At 46.0% G+C, this 18,020-nt stretch overlaps 2 protein-coding genes across 3 annotated transcripts; one reads left to right on the plus strand and one right to left on the minus strand.

The window, feature by feature from the left end:
• The first annotated feature begins 224 nt into the window (after positions 1-224).
• Positions 225-11,037, plus strand: LOC118081180 (uncharacterized). 2 transcript variants are annotated; one of them, XM_035107473.3, is made up of 5 exons: positions 225-411; positions 1,826-2,323; positions 3,587-4,344; positions 4,674-4,785; positions 9,307-11,037. In XM_035107473.3, exons 2-5 carry the CDS (start codon positions 1,837-1,839, stop codon positions 10,008-10,010), a joined length of 2,061 nt encoding a protein of 686 aa, XP_034963364.3. In that variant the 5' UTR covers positions 225-411; positions 1,826-1,836; the 3' UTR covers positions 10,011-11,037. The 2 variants fall into 2 exon arrangements, with proteins under 2 accessions (XP_034963364.3, XP_088519677.1); XM_088663551.1 differs by having other exon boundaries at positions 226-411; positions 4,674-4,803.
• On the minus strand, positions 10,514-16,788 carry LOC118081342 (zinc finger protein RFP-like). The gene is made up of 4 exons (XM_035107826.3): positions 16,287-16,788; positions 14,909-14,931; positions 13,633-13,733; positions 10,514-11,619 (listed from the first exon to the last, which is right to left on the minus strand). The coding sequence occupies exons 1-4, from the start codon at positions 16,692-16,694 to the stop codon at positions 11,102-11,104; spliced, it is 1,050 nt and encodes a 349-aa protein (XP_034963717.3). The 5' UTR covers positions 16,695-16,788; the 3' UTR covers positions 10,514-11,101.
• Between the last annotated feature and the right edge of the window lie 1,232 nt (positions 16,789-18,020).

An 18,020-nucleotide genomic window follows, 5' to 3' on the forward strand; every position in this document is an offset into this window, starting at 1 on the left:
GCTACAATCCCAGGGTTGCTGCAACAATATCATATTATATAATATTAACAATAACAAGAATATTAACAAGAATATGCATTTTTTAAAAAATCAGAACTTTCCAAGGATAAATAAAGCAAGTTGAAAAGCATTTGGATTAGGGCATTTGATTTGCCAACCTTGGTGGCTCCTCGCTTTGTTAGGCGTGGGGTTAAAGCGGTTAAATTGACTGAGCTGAGATTCCTAGAGGGACCCCGGTTTATTTATCGGCGACCCCTTCATTTTCCTGCCGCTGCCTCTCTATGGCTGGATAATAATAAATAATAAGAATAATAAAAAGGAGAAGCAGCCTTTTGCATGGTCTAAACTTGGGTGGATCTCTGGGATCTCCTGCAAGGGAGAAGCCGCAGCAGAGACAGACGCTGGAAAGAGGTGAGTGGTTGCAGGGGGGTGAAAGAAAGGGGAGAGCAAAGATCTGGTGCTTTGGAGGGCGTCCCCAAACACGCGCTCTGGGTTAGGGAGTGATGGGGTGGTTGGGTCGGGTGGGTGAAATCTGTGCCCCTTCAGATGTTGGGCTCCCAGCTCCCACCAGCCCCCAGTCAGCACAGGCAACATAGCTAGGGAGGGTGGGCGCTGTAGCCCCACAACATCTAGAGATCCACAGCTTCCCCCATGCCTGCCCCTAACACGAAGGTTGTCTCTCCATCTGCTCCCCCCCCCCAGGCCTGCTCCTCTGCCTAGCCCCGGGAAGGGCTGTGGTTGGGTGGTAAGGGCATCTGCTTGGCATGCAGAAGGTCATGGGTTCAGTCCCCAAGGGCAACTCCAGACTGACCATTTCACTTGTACATAAAAGGGCCGTTGTTGCTCCCAGTAAGTTTCCGAGCACAGATCAAACTGTTGGTGCTGACCTTTAAAGCCCTAAATGGCCTCGGTCCAGTATACCTGAAGGAGCGTCTCCACCCCCATTGTTCTGCCCAGACACTGAGGTCCAGCTCTGAGGGCCTTCTGGCGGTTCCCTCACTGCGAGAAGTGAGGTGACAGGGAACCAGGCAGAGGGCCTTCTCGGTAGTGGCGCCCGCCCTGTGGAACGCCCTCCCATCAGATGTCAAAGAGAAAAACAACTACCAGATTTTTAGAAGACATCTGAAGGCAGCCCTGTTTAGGGAGGCTTTTAATGTTTAATGCTTTGTTATCGAAGCTACGAACATGAGTTTGACCAAACTGCGGGAGGCAGTGCAAGACAGGAGTGCCTGGCGTGCTATGGTCCATGGGGTCACGAAGAGTCGGACACGACTAAATGACTAAACAACAACAACAACAGATTATTTTATTTCATTTTTCTGTTGGAAGCCGCCCAGAGTGGCTGGGGAAACCCAGCCAGATGGGCATATTATTATTATTATTATTATTATTAAACTTTTATTGCAGAGAATTTAGACCTTCAAAACGCAGAAAGAATCTTGTGTGTTATGGGGTTTACTTCAGGTTTCCCATGGTCAAGAGGCTTTAGAGGGAGTCCAGTTATAAAATGGACCACCTTCGACTGCCCACGTTTCATGGGACTCTCTCGTGGCAGGAGGGGGCTCGTGCAAGGGGGGTTAGAAGAGGGCAGATAATATGCTGTGTATGTTTTCTTTATTATGAAAAATCAATAAAATTTTAATTAAAAAATAAATAAATAGAGGGAGTCCAAAAACGTTTAGAATAAAAAAATAAAAAATCAGGAGATTAAAGATTGGGAAAAGGCTTGCTTTAGCTTTGAGGGGGGCTTTCCTTGGAAAAAATAATAATAAAGTAGTGTATAAATTTTAGAAAATAAATTATGTTTCTCATATGTTTCCCATAGTACATTAAACAATGCCAAGACCGCGGACGTTTCCTATTTCTGAGGTGGCCCCTTTGCTTGTTGAAGAAAGGGAAGCAATAGTGCAGGAGAATGGAAGAATTTCTGGAAGAAACCACATGGTTTGGAGAAGACTTAGTGAGAAACTTGCAAAGAAGAAAATCAACATTTCTGCATACAATCTGTACCTAGCCGTCCTCAGGGGTCCCTATGAGGTCCACCAGACCTTGGGAATTTGTACAGAACCTGTTGCTTCTGACCGGGGAAATCATGAGCATTCATCAACTTTATGCTCTGATTTGTCCAGAGACCGCAATATGGATGGAAGCACTGAGGAAAGCGAGGAGGAGTACTTTTTGAGCAATCAAAAAATTGCTGATGAAACTCTGGACAGAAAGAAATTCACAGTCACATTTTCTACAGAGGAATGGGCTGAGATTTCACCAGAAGATGTGACTTACAGGAGCAGGAGAGAGAACTTCATTCGAACCTACAATATAGGTATGGAGTGGTTTCACAAGCTAAATATTCATGTGTGGTCTCATTTGGAATTGCCATGTAAGGTAAGATATAGGGGAGGTAAGGTCTCTGTGTCAGACCAGGCACAACAATATTTGAAAGCGACAGGAAAATGCTCGTTTTGCAAGTCACAGTTCATCAGATGCATTAAAGCAATGCCTCCAGCAGAAGGCCCAGTAGTAATGCAATGTTCTTACAAGGGGCACTTCAATGATAAGCATCAACCAAACCTGAAAAGAAAACGTGTCTGGAGTTGCAAGATATATATATATACTGTATATATATATATAAATTGTCCAGTAGCACCTTAGAGACCAACTAAGTTTGTTCTGGGTATAAGCTTTCGTGCGCATGCACACTTACCGGTATCTGAAGAGGTGTGCATGCACCCAAAAACTTATACCCAGAACAAACTTAGTTGGTCTCTAAGGTGCTACTGGACAATTTTTTTATATATTTCGACTGTGTCAGACCAACATGGCTACCTACCTGAATCTGGAGTTGCAAGAGAGAGCTTTTTAAAAAAGTCAACTGCTCTTCGTCACCAATATTCAGATGCCAGTATGATATTCGGTGATCCTGAACCTAGTCATCTGCCTGCAATTAATGTCTTGCAGGTAGCAAAGTGCAAAGCACTGAAGGGAACTCACCTGCAGGGTTTTTTTGCGGGGTTTTTGCTGCAAAACTTATGCCAAAGTTTGGTACCAGTTTGGAGTGAATCGGACTAGATTGGGTTTTTGGTGACCCTGTGACCCCCAGGTTTGAATGTCAATTGCTCCATTTGTGGGGCGCTGCAGAATGTGGGGGGTTGCTGCAAAACATTTGCCAAAAGTGAATCAGACAATGTTGGGTTTGGGAGCAATAAGTACAAACCCTGTTTTGAAATACCGGTATCAGTTACTCCGTGGGGCGCTGCAAAATGTGGGGTTTTCACTGCAAAACGACTTTGACACCAGTTTTGAGGAGATCCCAGATTTTGGTGTTTGTAGTTAACACAGCTGAAAAGACTGACACTTGGAGGGGCTGTGGTGTGAATGTGACTGGAGATGTTTTTTTACCTGTAACTGTTTTTAGAATGCCTACCTATGGATGTACTTACTGTAGAGGAAGGGTGGGATACCAGTTCAAATAAAATAAATCAATAATAATTTGGGTTCTTTCAACGAAAGTGATGGGCAGTAGATTCAGGATAGGTCAGAAGCAAGGAGTACTTCACACACTCCCTTTTTGTTTGCTTGCTTTTAGAACTTGAGAAGAAATTTGCAGAACCAAACAAAATAGAAGAACTGGGCCTAGCGGGCCCTGAGGCCAAAGAAGAATTGGAGGCAGGACGACAAGATCTTTGTGTTGTTCAGGTTGGGACCACCCAGGAGCTTCTGACCAGGGCAGCCCCGCCACAAATTAAAAAGGAACCAGATGAGGCGCTTCAACAGCACTGGGAGACCCAGTGGCAGGAGTTCCTGAGGAGGATGCAGTCTCCTCAGTCAGGATGGGGGCGACAAAGCCCACGTCTGCCTCAGCTCTGGTCAAAGGACGATTCTGAGGACTTCCAGGCCTCCGTCAAGGCCATTGTGGATACCATCCGGTGGCCTGCAGGGGAGCACATGGCCCAGCCCATGCCAGGCCTACTCAGAGAGTCCAAAGAGGTCGGTCAAAGGCTGGATCCTTCTGTGAAAGTGAAGGAAGAGGTTCCGGATGAGGAAGACACCGCTAGCTTGGAGTTGCGTTGCCGGCGCTTCCGGCGGTTTGGCTACAAGGAGGCTGAGGGACCCCGTGAGGGCTTGAGCCGACTCCGTGAACTTTGCCATCGGTGGCTGGCACCGGATACACACACCAAAGAGCAGATTCTGGATCTGGTGACCTTGGAGCAGTTCCTGGCCATCCTGCCTCCGGAAATGCAGAGCTGGGTGAGAGAACGGGGCCCCGAGACCTGCGCCCGAGCGGTGGCCCTGGCAGAGGATTTCTTGCTGAGGCTGTGTGAGGTCAAGGTGCCAGGACGAAAGGTGAGGGTACTCAGTGTGGCTAAATTGCCAGTTCTGTTCCTCCATCTCAATAGCCCCCTTTATATCTTGGTCTTCTAGAGAGGTAAAGCCAGAAAGGAGAGACAGACTGGAGGTGTCCCCAGGTTGTTGGCCTTCCCTGGTAGCAAGGGATGCTGGTCCATTAGGCCGGTGACCCCTTGCCCCACCTTTCCCCCTTCAATTCATGCTCTCTTGTCTCTCCCCTTAAGAAAAAGTGCGAGCAAAACGGGGAGAGGAGCTTGCCCTCAAAGGAAATGGTTCCCCAGGTTTCCAAGTAGTGGCATCACAAAACCATTCATTTCTCGTTCCAGGTACAGGGGCCTTTGGACGAGGCAGCTGCTAATTCCCCCAAGGCAGAATGGGATCCGTCGAACGCCACCATGGAGTCGCCTCTGCCCATGGAGGTCAAGCCGGAGGAGGATGGTGAGGCCAGCTTGCTGGGTAAAGGCTTATTACCATATTGGCCCGAATATAAGCCTGGCCCAAATATAAGCCACACCTTTAAAATTCAAGGATAATACCTGAATATAAGCCGCTCCCTTAAAATTCTGCAGGCACTCACACCCGTTCCCGTTCCGTTTTACCGTATGTCCGTTTCAGCTGCGATATCGTAAAAGCCAATTTTTGTACGGTTGCAAATTTAAGCTGCACTTTAACTTTTCACGGACAGAATTTTTTTTGGGGGGGGGAGTAAGGCTTATATTCAGGCCAATACGGTAATTAACATTGTATTTATTTTAAGCATTTGTATCTTGCTGCCCTCATATACTCATAGTATAAATACATGCTATGTTATGTTTTATTTATATATTTGTAGGAATATTTGTAGGAATATATTATTTATATCCCCTTCATGGATCAATGCCTTGTCGTGGCGAAGGGGCTTGAATAACTCAGAGAAGCTATGAGCTATGCCATGCAGGGCCACCCAAGATGGACAGGTCATAGTGGAGAGTTTTGACTAAACGTGATCCACCTGGAGAAGGAACTGGCAAGCCACTCCAGTATCCCTGCCAAGAAAACTCCATGGACAAAGACAACAGGCATATAAAAGTTATGACGCTGGAAGATGAGCCCCTCAGGTCGGAAGGCGTCCAACATGCTACTGAGGAAGAGCGGAGGACAAGTACAAGTAGATTCAGAGCTGATGAAGCGGCTGGGCCAAAGCCGAAAGGACGCTCAGTTGCAGATATGCCTGGAAGCGAAAGGAAAGTCCGATGCTGTAAAGAAAAATATTGCATAGGAACCTGGAATGTAAGAACCATGAATAGAGGTAAGCTGGATGTGGTCAAAAATGAGATGACAAGAATAAATATCGACATCCTGGGCATCAGTGAACTAAAATGGAAGGGAATGGGTGAATTCAGTTCGGGTGACTATCATATCTACTACTGTGGGCAAGAATCCTGTAGCAGAAATGGAGTGGCCCTCATAGTCAACAAAAGAGTGGCAAAAGCTGTGATGGGATGCAATCTCAAAAATGACAGAATGATCTCGATACGAATCCAAGGCAGACCTTTTAACATCACAGTAATCCAAGTTTATGCACCAACTACCGGTGCTGAAGAAAGTGAAATTGACCAATTCTATGAAGACCTACAACACCTTCTAGAAATGACACCAAAGAAGGATGTTCTTCTCATTACAGGGGATTGGAATGCTAAAGTAGGGAATCAAGAGATAAAAGGAACAACTGGCAAGTTTGGCCTTGGAGTTCAAAATGAAGCAGGGCAAAGGCTAATAGAGTTCTGTCAAGAGAACAAGCTGGTCATCACAAACACTCTCTTCCAACAACACAAGAGACGACTCTACACATGGATATCACCAAATGGGCAGCATCGAAATCAGATTGATTATATTCTCTGCAGCCAAAGATGGAGAAGCTCTATACAGTCAGCAAAAACAAGACCTGGAGCTGACTGTAACTCAGATCATCAGCTTCTTATAGCAAAATTCCAGCTTAAACTGAAGAAAGTAGGAAAAACCACTGGGCCAGTAAGATACAATCTGAATCAAATCCCTTATGAATACACAGTGGAAGTGAGGAACAGGTTTAAGGATTTAGATTTGGTGGACAGAGTGCCTGAAGAACTATGGATGGAGGCTCGTAACATTATACAGGAGGCAGCAACGAAAACCATCCCAAGGAAAAGGAAATGCAAGAAAGCAAAATGGCTGTCCAACGAGGCCTTACAAATAGCGGAGGAGAGGAGGCAAGCAAAATGCAAGGGAGATAGGGAAAGATACAGGAAACTGAATGCAGATTTCCAAAAAACAGCAAGGAGAGACAAGAGGGTCTTCTTAAATGAGCAATGCAAAGAAATAGAGGAAAACAATAGAATGGGGAAAACCAGAGATCTGTTCAAGAAAATTGGAGATATGAAAGGAACATTTTGTACAAAGATTACCATAATCAAGGACAAAAGTGGTAAGGACCTAACAGAAGCAGAAGACATCAAGAAGAGGTGGCAAGAATACACAGAGGAATTATACCAGAAAGATATGGAGGTCTCGTACAACCCAGGTAGTGTGGTTGCTGACCTTGAGCCAGACATCTTGGAGAGTGAAGTCAAATGGGCCTTAGAAAGCATTGCTAATAACAAGGCCAGTGGAAGTGATGATATTCCAGCTGAACTATTTAAAATTTTAAAACATGATGCTGTTAAGGTGCTACACCCAATATGCCAGCAAGTTTGGAAAACTCAGCAATGGCCAGAGGATTGGAGAAGATCAGTCTACATCCCAATTCCAAAGAAGGGCAGTGCCAAAGAATGCTCCAACTACCGCACAATTGCCCTCATTTCACACGCTAGCAAGGTTATGCTTAAAATTCTACAAGGCAGGCTTAGGCAGTTATGTGGACCGAGAACTCCCAGAAGTGCAAGCTGGATTTCGAAAGGGCAGAGGAACCAGAGACCAAATAGCAAACATGCGCTGGATTATGGAGAAAGCTAGAGAGTTCCAGAAAAATGTCTACTTCTGCTTCATTGACTATGCAAAAGCCTTTGACTGTGTCGACCACAGCAAACTATGGCAAGTTCTTAAAGAAATGGGAGTGCCTGATCACCTCATCTGTCTCCTGAGAAATCTCTATGTGGGACAAGAAGCTACAGTTAGAACTGGATATGGAACAACGGATTGGTTCAAAATTGGGAAAGGAGTACGACAAGGTTGTATATTGTCTCCCTGCTTATTTAACTTATATGCAGAATTCATCATGCGAAAGGCTGGACTAGATGAATCCCAAGCCGGAATTAAGATTGCCGGAAGAAATATCAACAACCTCAGATATGCAGATGACACAACCTTGATGGCAGAAAGCGAGGAGGAATTAAAGAACCTTTTAATGAGGGTGAAAGAGGAGAGCGCAAAATATGGTCTGAAGCTCAACATCAAAAAAACCAAGATCATGGCCACTGGTCCCATCACCTCCTGGCAAATAGAAGGGGAAGAAATGGAGGCAGTGAGAGATTTTACTTTCTTGGGCTCCTTGATCACTGCAGATGGTGACAGCAGTCACGAAATTAAAAGACGCCTGCTTCTTGGGAGAAAAGCAATGACAAACCTAGACAGCATCTTAAAAAGCAGAGACATCACCTTGCCGACAAAGGTCCGTATAGTCAAAGCTATGGTTTTCCCAGTAGTGATGTATGGAAGTGAGAGCTGGACCATAAAGAAGGCTGATCGCCGAAGAATTGATGCTTTTGAATTATGGTGCTGGAGGAGACTCTTGAGAGTCCCATGGACTGCTAGAAGATCAAACCTATCCATTCTTAAGGAAATCAGCCCTGAGTGCTCCCTGGAAGGACAGATCGTGAAGCTGAGGCTCCAATACTTTGGCCACCTCATGAGAAGAGAAGAATCCTTGGAAAAGACCCTGATGTTGGGAAAGATTGAGGGCACTAGGAGAAGGGGACGACAGAGGACAAGATGGTTGGACAGTGTTCTCGAAGCTACCAGCATGAGTTTGACCAAACTGCGGGAGGCAGTGGAAGACAGGAGTGCCTGGCATGCTATGGTCCATGGGGTCACGAAGAGTCGGACACGACTAAACGACTAAACAACAACATTATTTATATATTTGTAGGAATATTTCTAAACCACCAACCCCCCCAAAAATGACTACCAATATGATTATGTGTAATATAAATGTTAAAGCATCATAAAATTATAAAACCAGACAATTATTCATATACTGCTTTGGGGGCCAAAGACTCCCGAGTCGTGAACGTTACATTAATACACAAGTAAGATACAGTAAAAGTATAATAAATCAGTCAAAACAATATAACATAACAAAAATACTTGAGATGAAAGGGAAAGGGCTAGGTTTTTGTTCTTACAACTACGTTTCTTCCAACTACCAGGTTGGATGAAAACAGTTCAGGATTCCTAATGGAATGACTGCCGTTAGGTAGCAATTGAGAGTAGGGAAAACATGGTTTTTCTGTTTCCGCTGTATTTTTCGTATGTGGTGCCGTTTCTGTTCTGCTACAGTTTGCTACAATATTTGTCTCACTTCCCTCTGTGGTGAAATTACATATATTACATAAATTAGGTGGCCATTAATGTTATTCCACCCTGTTCATTTCAATGCAAAGGAAACACAATGCATATGGGGGGACACACATAATTTAGTATTTAGAATCATAGAACTGTAGAGTTGGAAGGAATCCCTGAGGGTCATCTAGTCCAACCCCCTGCAATACAGGAATCTTTCGCCCAATGTGGGGCTCGAATCCATGACTCTGATATTAAGAGTCTCATGCTCTTCCAAATGAGCCGTCTCAATTACACTTGCCTTTATTCTGCTTCGCTGCCTTGAAAGCAGCGGGTCAGGTTCTCACCACGCCTGGCGTTTCCAGTCTGGGGCACGGCCACCCGCTGTTCCCTTTTCACTCCGCCATGGGGTATATGACTCATGTCCTTAATCCTCTGTTCCAGAAGCTGATGGGCACATTTGGATGGACTTCGGCTTGCAAAGACCCAAGAAAGTCGATGGGATGCCATTGACAGGAGCCCAAGGGGGGTTACCCCAGGGCCCGGAGGAGCTAGAAGAGGTGGCGGGGAGAGAGATGTCCCCCTCAGAACAGCCAGAGGAGACAGAAGGCCAAGCTTTCCCGTATAACAAAGGTTTCAATGGGTGTCCCTCCCAAAAGGGCCTTCTGGAAGTTGTGGGAGAGAAAACAGGCATTAACAGCGAGAAAAGCTGCCCTCCGAGAGCAGACCTTCCCAAGAAAGCCCAGAAGATGTACGAATGCACCTACTGCGGCAAAATCTGCAACAGCAGCGCCCACCTGGTGATCCACGAGAGAATCCACACGGGCGAGAAGCCGCATAAATGCTCCGAGTGCGGGAAAAGCTTCACCCAGAAAGGAAACCTTACCACACACAAGAGGATCCACATGGGGGAGAAGCCCCACGAGTGCCGGGACTGCGGGAAAAGCTTCAGCCGGAGGCAACAGCTCGTGAGGCATGAGAGGATCCACTCGGGAGAGAAGCCCTACAGATGTGCCGTCTGCGGGAAAAGCTTCTGCCGGAAGGACTCTCTCATCACCCACAAGGGGACGCATGTGCAGGAGAAGCCCTTCGAGTGCTCAGACTTTGGGGAAGGCTTCCCTTCTAATGCTGGACTTCAAAAAACGTAATCTATTCATGCACACCAGGTCATAGACATGTTCATAATGGGGAATTCGACTGTATTGACATCCAGGATAGTTAATTAATGACTGGAGTGTCAGACTGGGACTGGGGTGACACTCTGCCTGGCCCACCTCGTAGGGTTGGTGTGAGGCTCATATGGGCAGTGGCAGAACACCATGCTGCCCTAAGCTCCTTAGAGCAACCTCCCCAAAACCTGCTGCCCTTCGGATATTTTTTGGGACTACAACTCCCCAGGTCAGGAAGGGGTGGTGCTTTAATGAGAGGAAAAATCCTTGCTAGATCGGGCCAAAGACATCCCTGTTCTCACAGGGGCCAAACTTGAGGAAAGTGTTTCTCTTGGGTGGTGGGGGGCTGGGAGCCCTCAAGCTCCCGGGTGCAAGAGTGCTCTCTCCCCACTTGCAATTCCCAGTAATTGGGTATACAGCGGCATACTGCCTCCAAAATACTGCCATGAATAGGCCAATAATGAAATCGCCTAACCCTCTTCTTTAAACAAATCGTTTTTATTATATATTTTTGGGTTACATAAGTACGTACATCACCTTTGTTTTCAGATCATAAAGTCCTTTCTACAGATCAGTTATATTTGATGTGAGACGTTAAATGTTAAAGCCATCCTGCTTCTGGTGTTGTTGTTTTTTAATTAACCCTGCTTTGGCTCTTTGTCTACATGTTTTTATGGGAGTTCCGAAATTCGATATTCACAATCCCCCCCACCCCCCGTCCGGGTAGACAGGACTGAGCAGGGAATAAATAAAGACCTAGGGGTTGAAAGGGGGTTGAAAAAGGCTGAGGGGTGGGAAAGAATTTGAGGAGGAAAAATTTACTTAGGAGCTTTGAGCCTCAGAAAGAAAAGGCCTGGGCATGTACAGAGTGCACCTCCCTTTTCAACAAGGAACCTCTGTTTTGTAAGATGATTCTGCAACACAACAGTACAGTAGTCCCCTTTTTGTTTACTTTTTTGGTATTTTATCATTCTTGGTGGCTGCTGATGAATAAATATGTTGGTTATATATTGATATTTCTTGGCTCCAGCTCCAGCTCCAACCAGGCCTGTGAGGCAGATTTGTTTTCCTCAGGAGATCCTGAGGTGGGTTTCACTTCTCTGGAGAAAAAAGAAAGGGAAGAGAGTCTGTCCAGAAAATGAGGCTCCTGAGAACGTGTAGAGTTCGGCTCCTGTGTCAGCCTCGAAAAAAGACACCTCCCTCCCTTCATAGTTCAGGGCCACTCGGATCTTCCTGGGCTCCCCACTCAGGGGCAGAAGAGAGTAGTCAGGAGGGTTGCAGGCCCTGTACTCTCCTTCCCATCTCCCCATAGCCCAGATCCCTCCTTCCGGACTTAAGGGAAAGTAGTTCTTCCTCCTCACAGACTTCCTAGCAACCCCCACAGCCCATCCTTCCTCACTTGCCCCAACAACTTCCCAGTAATGTCTGCCTGCTGTGAATCCCTCACATCCCATTACAGAAGGACGTTTGCTGAATCTCTCAGGATTGCTGGGCAAGTCTTGCAGTTTGGCTCCATATCTCACACTTTGAAGATCCTCGGACAAGATGAGAATGGGATGGGCTGTGTCTGGATCCAGAATGACGTTTGCTGTTCGGGAGAAGATGAGGAAGTGGGAAGAGAGAAAGAATCAGCCGAGTCAGAGAGAGGTTTTGATCCAAGGAAACATCTCAGGGTCTTTGGGCTCATCCACACTTGTCTTTTTGCCCAACCCTTTTTAGGCACAATCCTGCACTTTAAAGCTGTGGATCTGAACGCTCATCCACCACCACTTTCTCCAGGAAAACCTGCTCTTTAAGGATGAATCAGAACAAATGGCAATTTGGGTAGATTGCCATTTGCTCCAATTCAGCAGTGAAAAGTGGGCTTTCACAGGGAAAGCGCCTGGGCAAAAAGAAAGAAAAGTGCTCAGACCTATGCCTATAAGCATAGCACAAAAGGAAGTCTGGATGAGCCCATTCATGCATTGATGTCAGGATTGGGACACTCCCCTCCTTCTCAAGACGTAATATCTTCTTTGTTCAGTCTTTTGAACCAGGTTTATTTTTTATGCCCCCCCCCCCCCGGTGTTAATCCAGGCACCCTTCACAAAAAGCAAAACCACCCAGAAAAAGGTTGAAGCTTTTGTATATAGTGAAGCAGAGGGGGAATGGATGGGGGCAAGAGAGGAGATTTGCCAGAAACACTGAGGAAGAGGTAGTGACAGGGGTGGAATTAAATACAGTTCAGATTCAAAGATGAATCTACCAGATTCACACTTTCCAAAGCAAGATAACCAAAACACATCACTCCTCCAAAATCCACACTTCTCTGCAATTTGCTATGCAGTTCTCCAATCAACAGATGCTTAGGAATATGCATTTATTTGGGGCATGTGGGCTTAAAAGTGAATATGGTGCTGGCTGCCTTTTATTTGTCACTACCACCATTTCTTCCTAAACCCAACACCACCACCAGTGCCTTAGAATGACCGTGCATATGGGGCATGATTTGGATAGGGGTAGCTTGACTGAGAAGAGGGCTAGTAAACAGAGCTGTAGGCGCAGTGACTGGTGAGAGATTGGTAGAAGAAACAGAACAAAGAGAGCTTGCATCTTTTGAATTAACACAGGTTGCTTGTTTGGAGGCCTGCTTGCATTTTCACGCTGTGCATGATCTCAGGTGGACGGGCTGCTGCTGAAAGGAAGAGAGGCCAGAGGAGGAAGCAAGCAACTGACCCTGTTGTAGCCCTCAGGTCTACATAGCTGCCCTCAGTCTCTGGGACCTCGCAACCAGGAGCTCGTGAACAGGGGCATTTGCGAGGGACGTAGAGGGGGAGGCCTAGAGAGCTGTGTCACAGTGTATGTAGAAGCAAAAGACATGAATGGTGAGGAAGCTGCTACTGCAAAACCTGAGCCATTTTTGCTTTCCTGCCTGGGTATGTAGGAAGCTACACCTGCAGCAAGAGGAAGTTGATGATGATGGCGATTAAAATTCCTATACTGCCCTTCATCTGAGGACCACAGGGTGGTTTACAACATAAGAACACAAAACTACATAACATGGTAACAAACAAAAGCAATAGCCTGCCCACCCCCTCATAGTTCAAGAGACCACCAAAGGCTTGGGAGAAGAGGAATGTTCTTGCCGGGGGCCTAAAAATATGTAAGGAGGGTGCCAAGCGAGCCTCTCTGGGGAGAGCATGGCCGCCTGGCTGGAGGAGAAGGTGCAACAGCTTGAGGTTCACTTGTCAACCTTTCTTTACAAGAAAGGAGATTCCGACTAAACATCAGGAAGAACTTTCTGAGGGTAAGAGCTGTTTGACAGTGGAAAGGCCTCCCTTAGGAGTTGGTAGACTCTCCTTCCTTGGAGGTTTATAAGCAGAGATTGGATGGTCATCTGTCATTGATGTTTTAGTTGAGATTCCTGTATTGCAGGAGGTTGGACTGGTTAATTCTCGGGGTCCCTTCCAACTCTACAATTCTAGGATTCTATCTACATTTCAAAGGTAATTCTGCTAGTGCTACCGCTGTCTGTGGCAAGAACCAATAAAAGTCAATAAGAGTTCATGGTTTCAACTTATACAATGTCCATCATAAAACCCTTGCAACCATACTTCATTACCTTTGAATTGATCCATGTTAACATCTAGAACGGGATTTACAACACTCCTTGGCTCTGGTGGGAAAGCCAGTGAATTCTCAGATGTCTCCATTTTTACACAGCTGTTTGGAAAAACCAAGCGTAACCCATTCAGATCCAAAGTACAACAAAATAAAGGTATTGATAGGAGGAAGGAAACTTTAGAAAGCCGGGGGGGGGGGGGAGAGAGACAAGCACATAGGGATGGAGACAGGGGAGGAGATTCCGCCTTACGATGGACTCTAAAACCAGACATCTGAGGGCCAAAACAGCAACCCCTTCACTTACATCTCCTCAAATGTAGAAACAGAATCAATCATGCCATGAGTTCCTCTCTCCCAACTCCATGCATGGAGCAATGGAGAAGAAACTGATGGGCATCCCCCAGGGCCCCTCACCCGCAGAGACCCTGGCATGTCCCCCAAACAGGAGTCCTGTTCTCTCTCCCACACAATAGCCTTTAGTGAAAGAAGTACAGCAGGTTCTCAGTGCAGGGACAGAAGCAGCAAGGTGTGTCCTGAGAGCAGAGGAAGTAGGGTGGCTACTTCTCTGCCTGCTCTTCAGTCAGGGGCCTTTCCCAATATGCCTGTGACACATGGCAGGTTAGGAGAAGGAGATCTGGTGAGACGGACAGGCGGTCCAGCCAACAATAAGTCAGCCTTGCCACTGCTGAGGGACTGTTCAGGAAGATGGGAACCAGCACCTCCTGCCCAAGGACACAGCCATGCTCTGGCTGTCTCTGCCCTCTTCCATTTGGATGCCAAAATCCATCTTTGCCTTGATTATACCTTAGGTACATCCAGTGCTTTTTTTCTGGGGGACGCAGGGGGATGCATACCGGCCTAAACATTTTGTGACCTCATTGAGGGGCAGTATATCAATATGAGTAGGAAAATGAGAGGGCCCCTAAACATTTTTTTAAGAAAAAAAGCACTGGGTATATCTATTTGTATAGATGTTTGGAACTATTCCAGAGTAAATGAATATGATGTACAAGAGGCAAAGAAGATTATCCAGCCATGCAAATGGGGGGGGGGGGTTGTAGGGAGTGATCTGGCCCCAGTCTTTGCATAGAGAATTCAGTCTTTGCAAGATGAGAAAAGGGCACCCTATGTTCACCTGTGGAATGCTGTTGGGTGTGGATGCCTACTGTCTCTCCCCCAGGAGCCCCTGGAGGGCCAGGTTATATGTGCTGGGGTCCTAGACCCTTCCTGGCCTTGTGGAGCGATGCTAATACAAATGAACTGGATCCACTTACCTCTGCAAGGTGCCTCTCATATCCTAGAGGAGGGAGAGAGAGAGAGAGAGAGAAAGGAATTCACTGCCTACCACAGGCTCCAGTATGAAGACCACTCAGCCCCTGGAATGGATGCATTCTTAACAGTCAGCCTAGCCCACACCAGGGTTTGGGGTAGGGATGGGTATACCAGCCAATTTTAATTTCTGTCAATTTCCTTCAGTTCCCCACATATCCATATCAGTTTAATTTTAACAGAGACAAAAAAAAAGCAAGTAGCATTATGTTTATGTAAATATGCAGGGATTTACGGTATGCAAAATGAACCATGCAAAGAGAAGAAGGTAAGTCATTGATATCTTAAGGATGTTTAAATGAATATTCTAAAATGTAAAACAGAAAACGTAATAAAAATTATAGGGGGGAATTAAATTAATTAGCATTATTGCATGAATTGCTCATACATGCTTGTATGCAATTCTGCATAACATTCACATTCCAATTCTGTGTGCAAGAAACTTAACTTCAGCACACTTTTCATTGTGCAGTTCACACATAAAACTAGACCTGCAGGTTAGTCCTTCTAGGGCACTGTCCCAAATAGCCACCTGTACACCACCCCCAAATTTCAGCCCGTTACCCCTTACAATTTCAGAGAAAGTTTGCTATGGCACCGTGGAAGAGAAATTATTATTATTATTATTATTATTATTAGAAAAATAATTCTTTGTTACAAATGCACATTTACACAACAACACAAATCATAAAACTTGCACATCAACTTGCACAACAACACAAAACAAAGAAAAGAAAAATATTATATGCATATTCAAAAAGAAATATACATACAGTTGTACCTCGGGTTACGAACACCTCGGTTTGCGAACAGTTCGGGTTACGAACTGCGCAAACCCGGAAGTGTTTTCGCCCCGCGCGCGTGCACAGAAGTGGCACGCGCGGTCTGCGCATGCGCAAAATGGCCCTTTTTGTGCAGCGTTCGGGTTACGAACTGCGATCTGGAACGGATCTCGTTCATAACCCGAGGTATTACTGTATATGCAGTTAGAAAAAAAAGGGGAAAGAAAAAAAACACAAAACAAAAATAGCAAAAAAGAACAAACAAACAAAAAGAAAAAAAAGAAACAGAAACAACTTCCACAGACCGCACAACAATTCTTTAGTCTCTTATCTCTCCCTCCGAATCTTTATCTGCTTCTAACTTCCTTAAATATGTTCTCCTCAGCTGCTAATTGCTTGATTATACAGCATGTAAGCAGTACCCATACAATTAGCCTAATTTGGACCGGATGATGACTTCGCTGGGTGAATCTGCAGAAAACGTCCCAAGAAAAATCCACAGCTATTAATTCCCCTGTTGAGATCCAGAGTGATTTCCTACCTTAAACTCCCTGGAAGCCTCCTCCAGAGGGATCACCTTGTGGTTTTCATGCTCCCTCGACCTGTCGCACACCACACAGATGGGGGTTCCGTCCTCCTTGCAGAAGAGCTTCAGGGGCTCCTGGTGCTTCTCACACACTCCCCCCTTCCCCCCTTGAAGGCTGAGCTTCTTGGTTATTTCTACAAAGTTCGCCAGTTTCCGATTGGGGGCAAGACTCCTTGGCTGGACTACCTTTCTGCACTGAGGACAGGAAGGCTGTGGACCCACCACCCCGGAGTACCGGCATAAGCAGCCTCGGCAGAAATCGTGCCCACACACAGCGGTCACTGGATCCTTGAAGTAATCCAGGCAGATGGGACAGGTGGCTTCAGCACAGAGTTCCTGAAGGGGACCCCCCAAAGCAGCCATGGCTGTTGCCTCGCAGTGAAGGCACAGCTGACTTTCACTTTGTCAGTTTTCAGCTTCTGGGAGTTTCCCTGTCTGCAAATGACTCACCATCTCAGAACTGACCTGATTGGCTGTTGCTGTTTATATCTTGGCAGGCCTGCGCAGCTGCTTATTGCCGACTTTAGAAGTACCCACACCATGAGAACCTCTTTAGCCTAAGTTTTGAGCTAATATTATTTAAGTGGGATCCTTCCTCACGCCCCTTTGGGGGGGGGAGTTCTATAATTTAGGTTTGTAAACCCTTTCTGAGTTTTACAATGAATGATTATTAATTTAGGTTTTGAAACCTTTTCTCAATTTTCCTTTGAGGAAACTGATAGTCTCAGTGAAACGGGACCCCTCTAGTTGGCAACCCATCAGGTTTATTTATTCCAGGTTTATTTAATTTCATTTTAGAAAATCCCTATTTAAATTTATAACTAGGGTATTTTCCCTTCTCAGAGAATTCTTATTTAGGTTCATTATTTATAGTTTCACGTTAGGCACTTTTAAGTTAGGTTAAGTTTGTTTCACGTTCTGTGCATAAAATTAAGCATTAGAATTACCCGTTCCAAAGATTTTCACGGCTTCTGTTCCTTTTTTGTTTTGTTTTAGCATTGTATCAAGCAGCCTTGATTGGTTTGCATTGCTTTTGATGCCTGTCTATTGCTGCAGTATGCTGCCCTCAGAGGGCGATGTGTAAAGCATTTTATGAATGAAGAAGGGAACAGAAATCACTGGCATTGTGGGGGAGCAGCCTCTGCTTCAAGAAAGAAGTGCACAGCGGAGACTGCCTTCTCCTCCTGGCATAGACACCTGAACCCCCTGCTCTGCTCTGCTCTGCTCCCGCTGATCTGGCTGGGAGCCGGCTTCAGGCACCAGGCCCACTGGCAGACCAACTCTGGGTTACAAAGATATTTGCAAACATGACATGAAGGCTGGCAACATTAATCCTGCCATCTGGGAATCGCTTGCAGATGATCGCAGAGCCTTACCTTCCAAGTCCCGGACTGCAGAATCCGGGACCGGCAGCCGCATGACACCGGACATGCGTCCGGACATGCGTAGACGCGACTTTTGAAGCTGGCGGTGGCCATTTTTTGTGCCCATAGAAGGGCAAATCAGAAGGGGGGGAAATGGCCGCCGGCAGGAGAAAATAACGGAGAAAAACGGGAGACGAAGTGATACGGGGGACCACCGGGAAAAGGTAAGTAAAAACGGGGGTTTCCCGGGGAAAACGGGGTACTTGACAGCTATGCGCAGAGCCTGGAGACAGTCAGTCAGGTGGTTGTATGCATAGCAGTAGCC

The sequence above is a fragment of the Zootoca vivipara genome, chromosome 2, assembly GCF_965207765.1.
Source record: "Zootoca vivipara chromosome 2, rZooViv2.hap1.1, whole genome shotgun sequence".
NCBI lineage: Eukaryota > Metazoa > Chordata > Lepidosauria > Squamata > Lacertidae > Zootoca > Zootoca vivipara.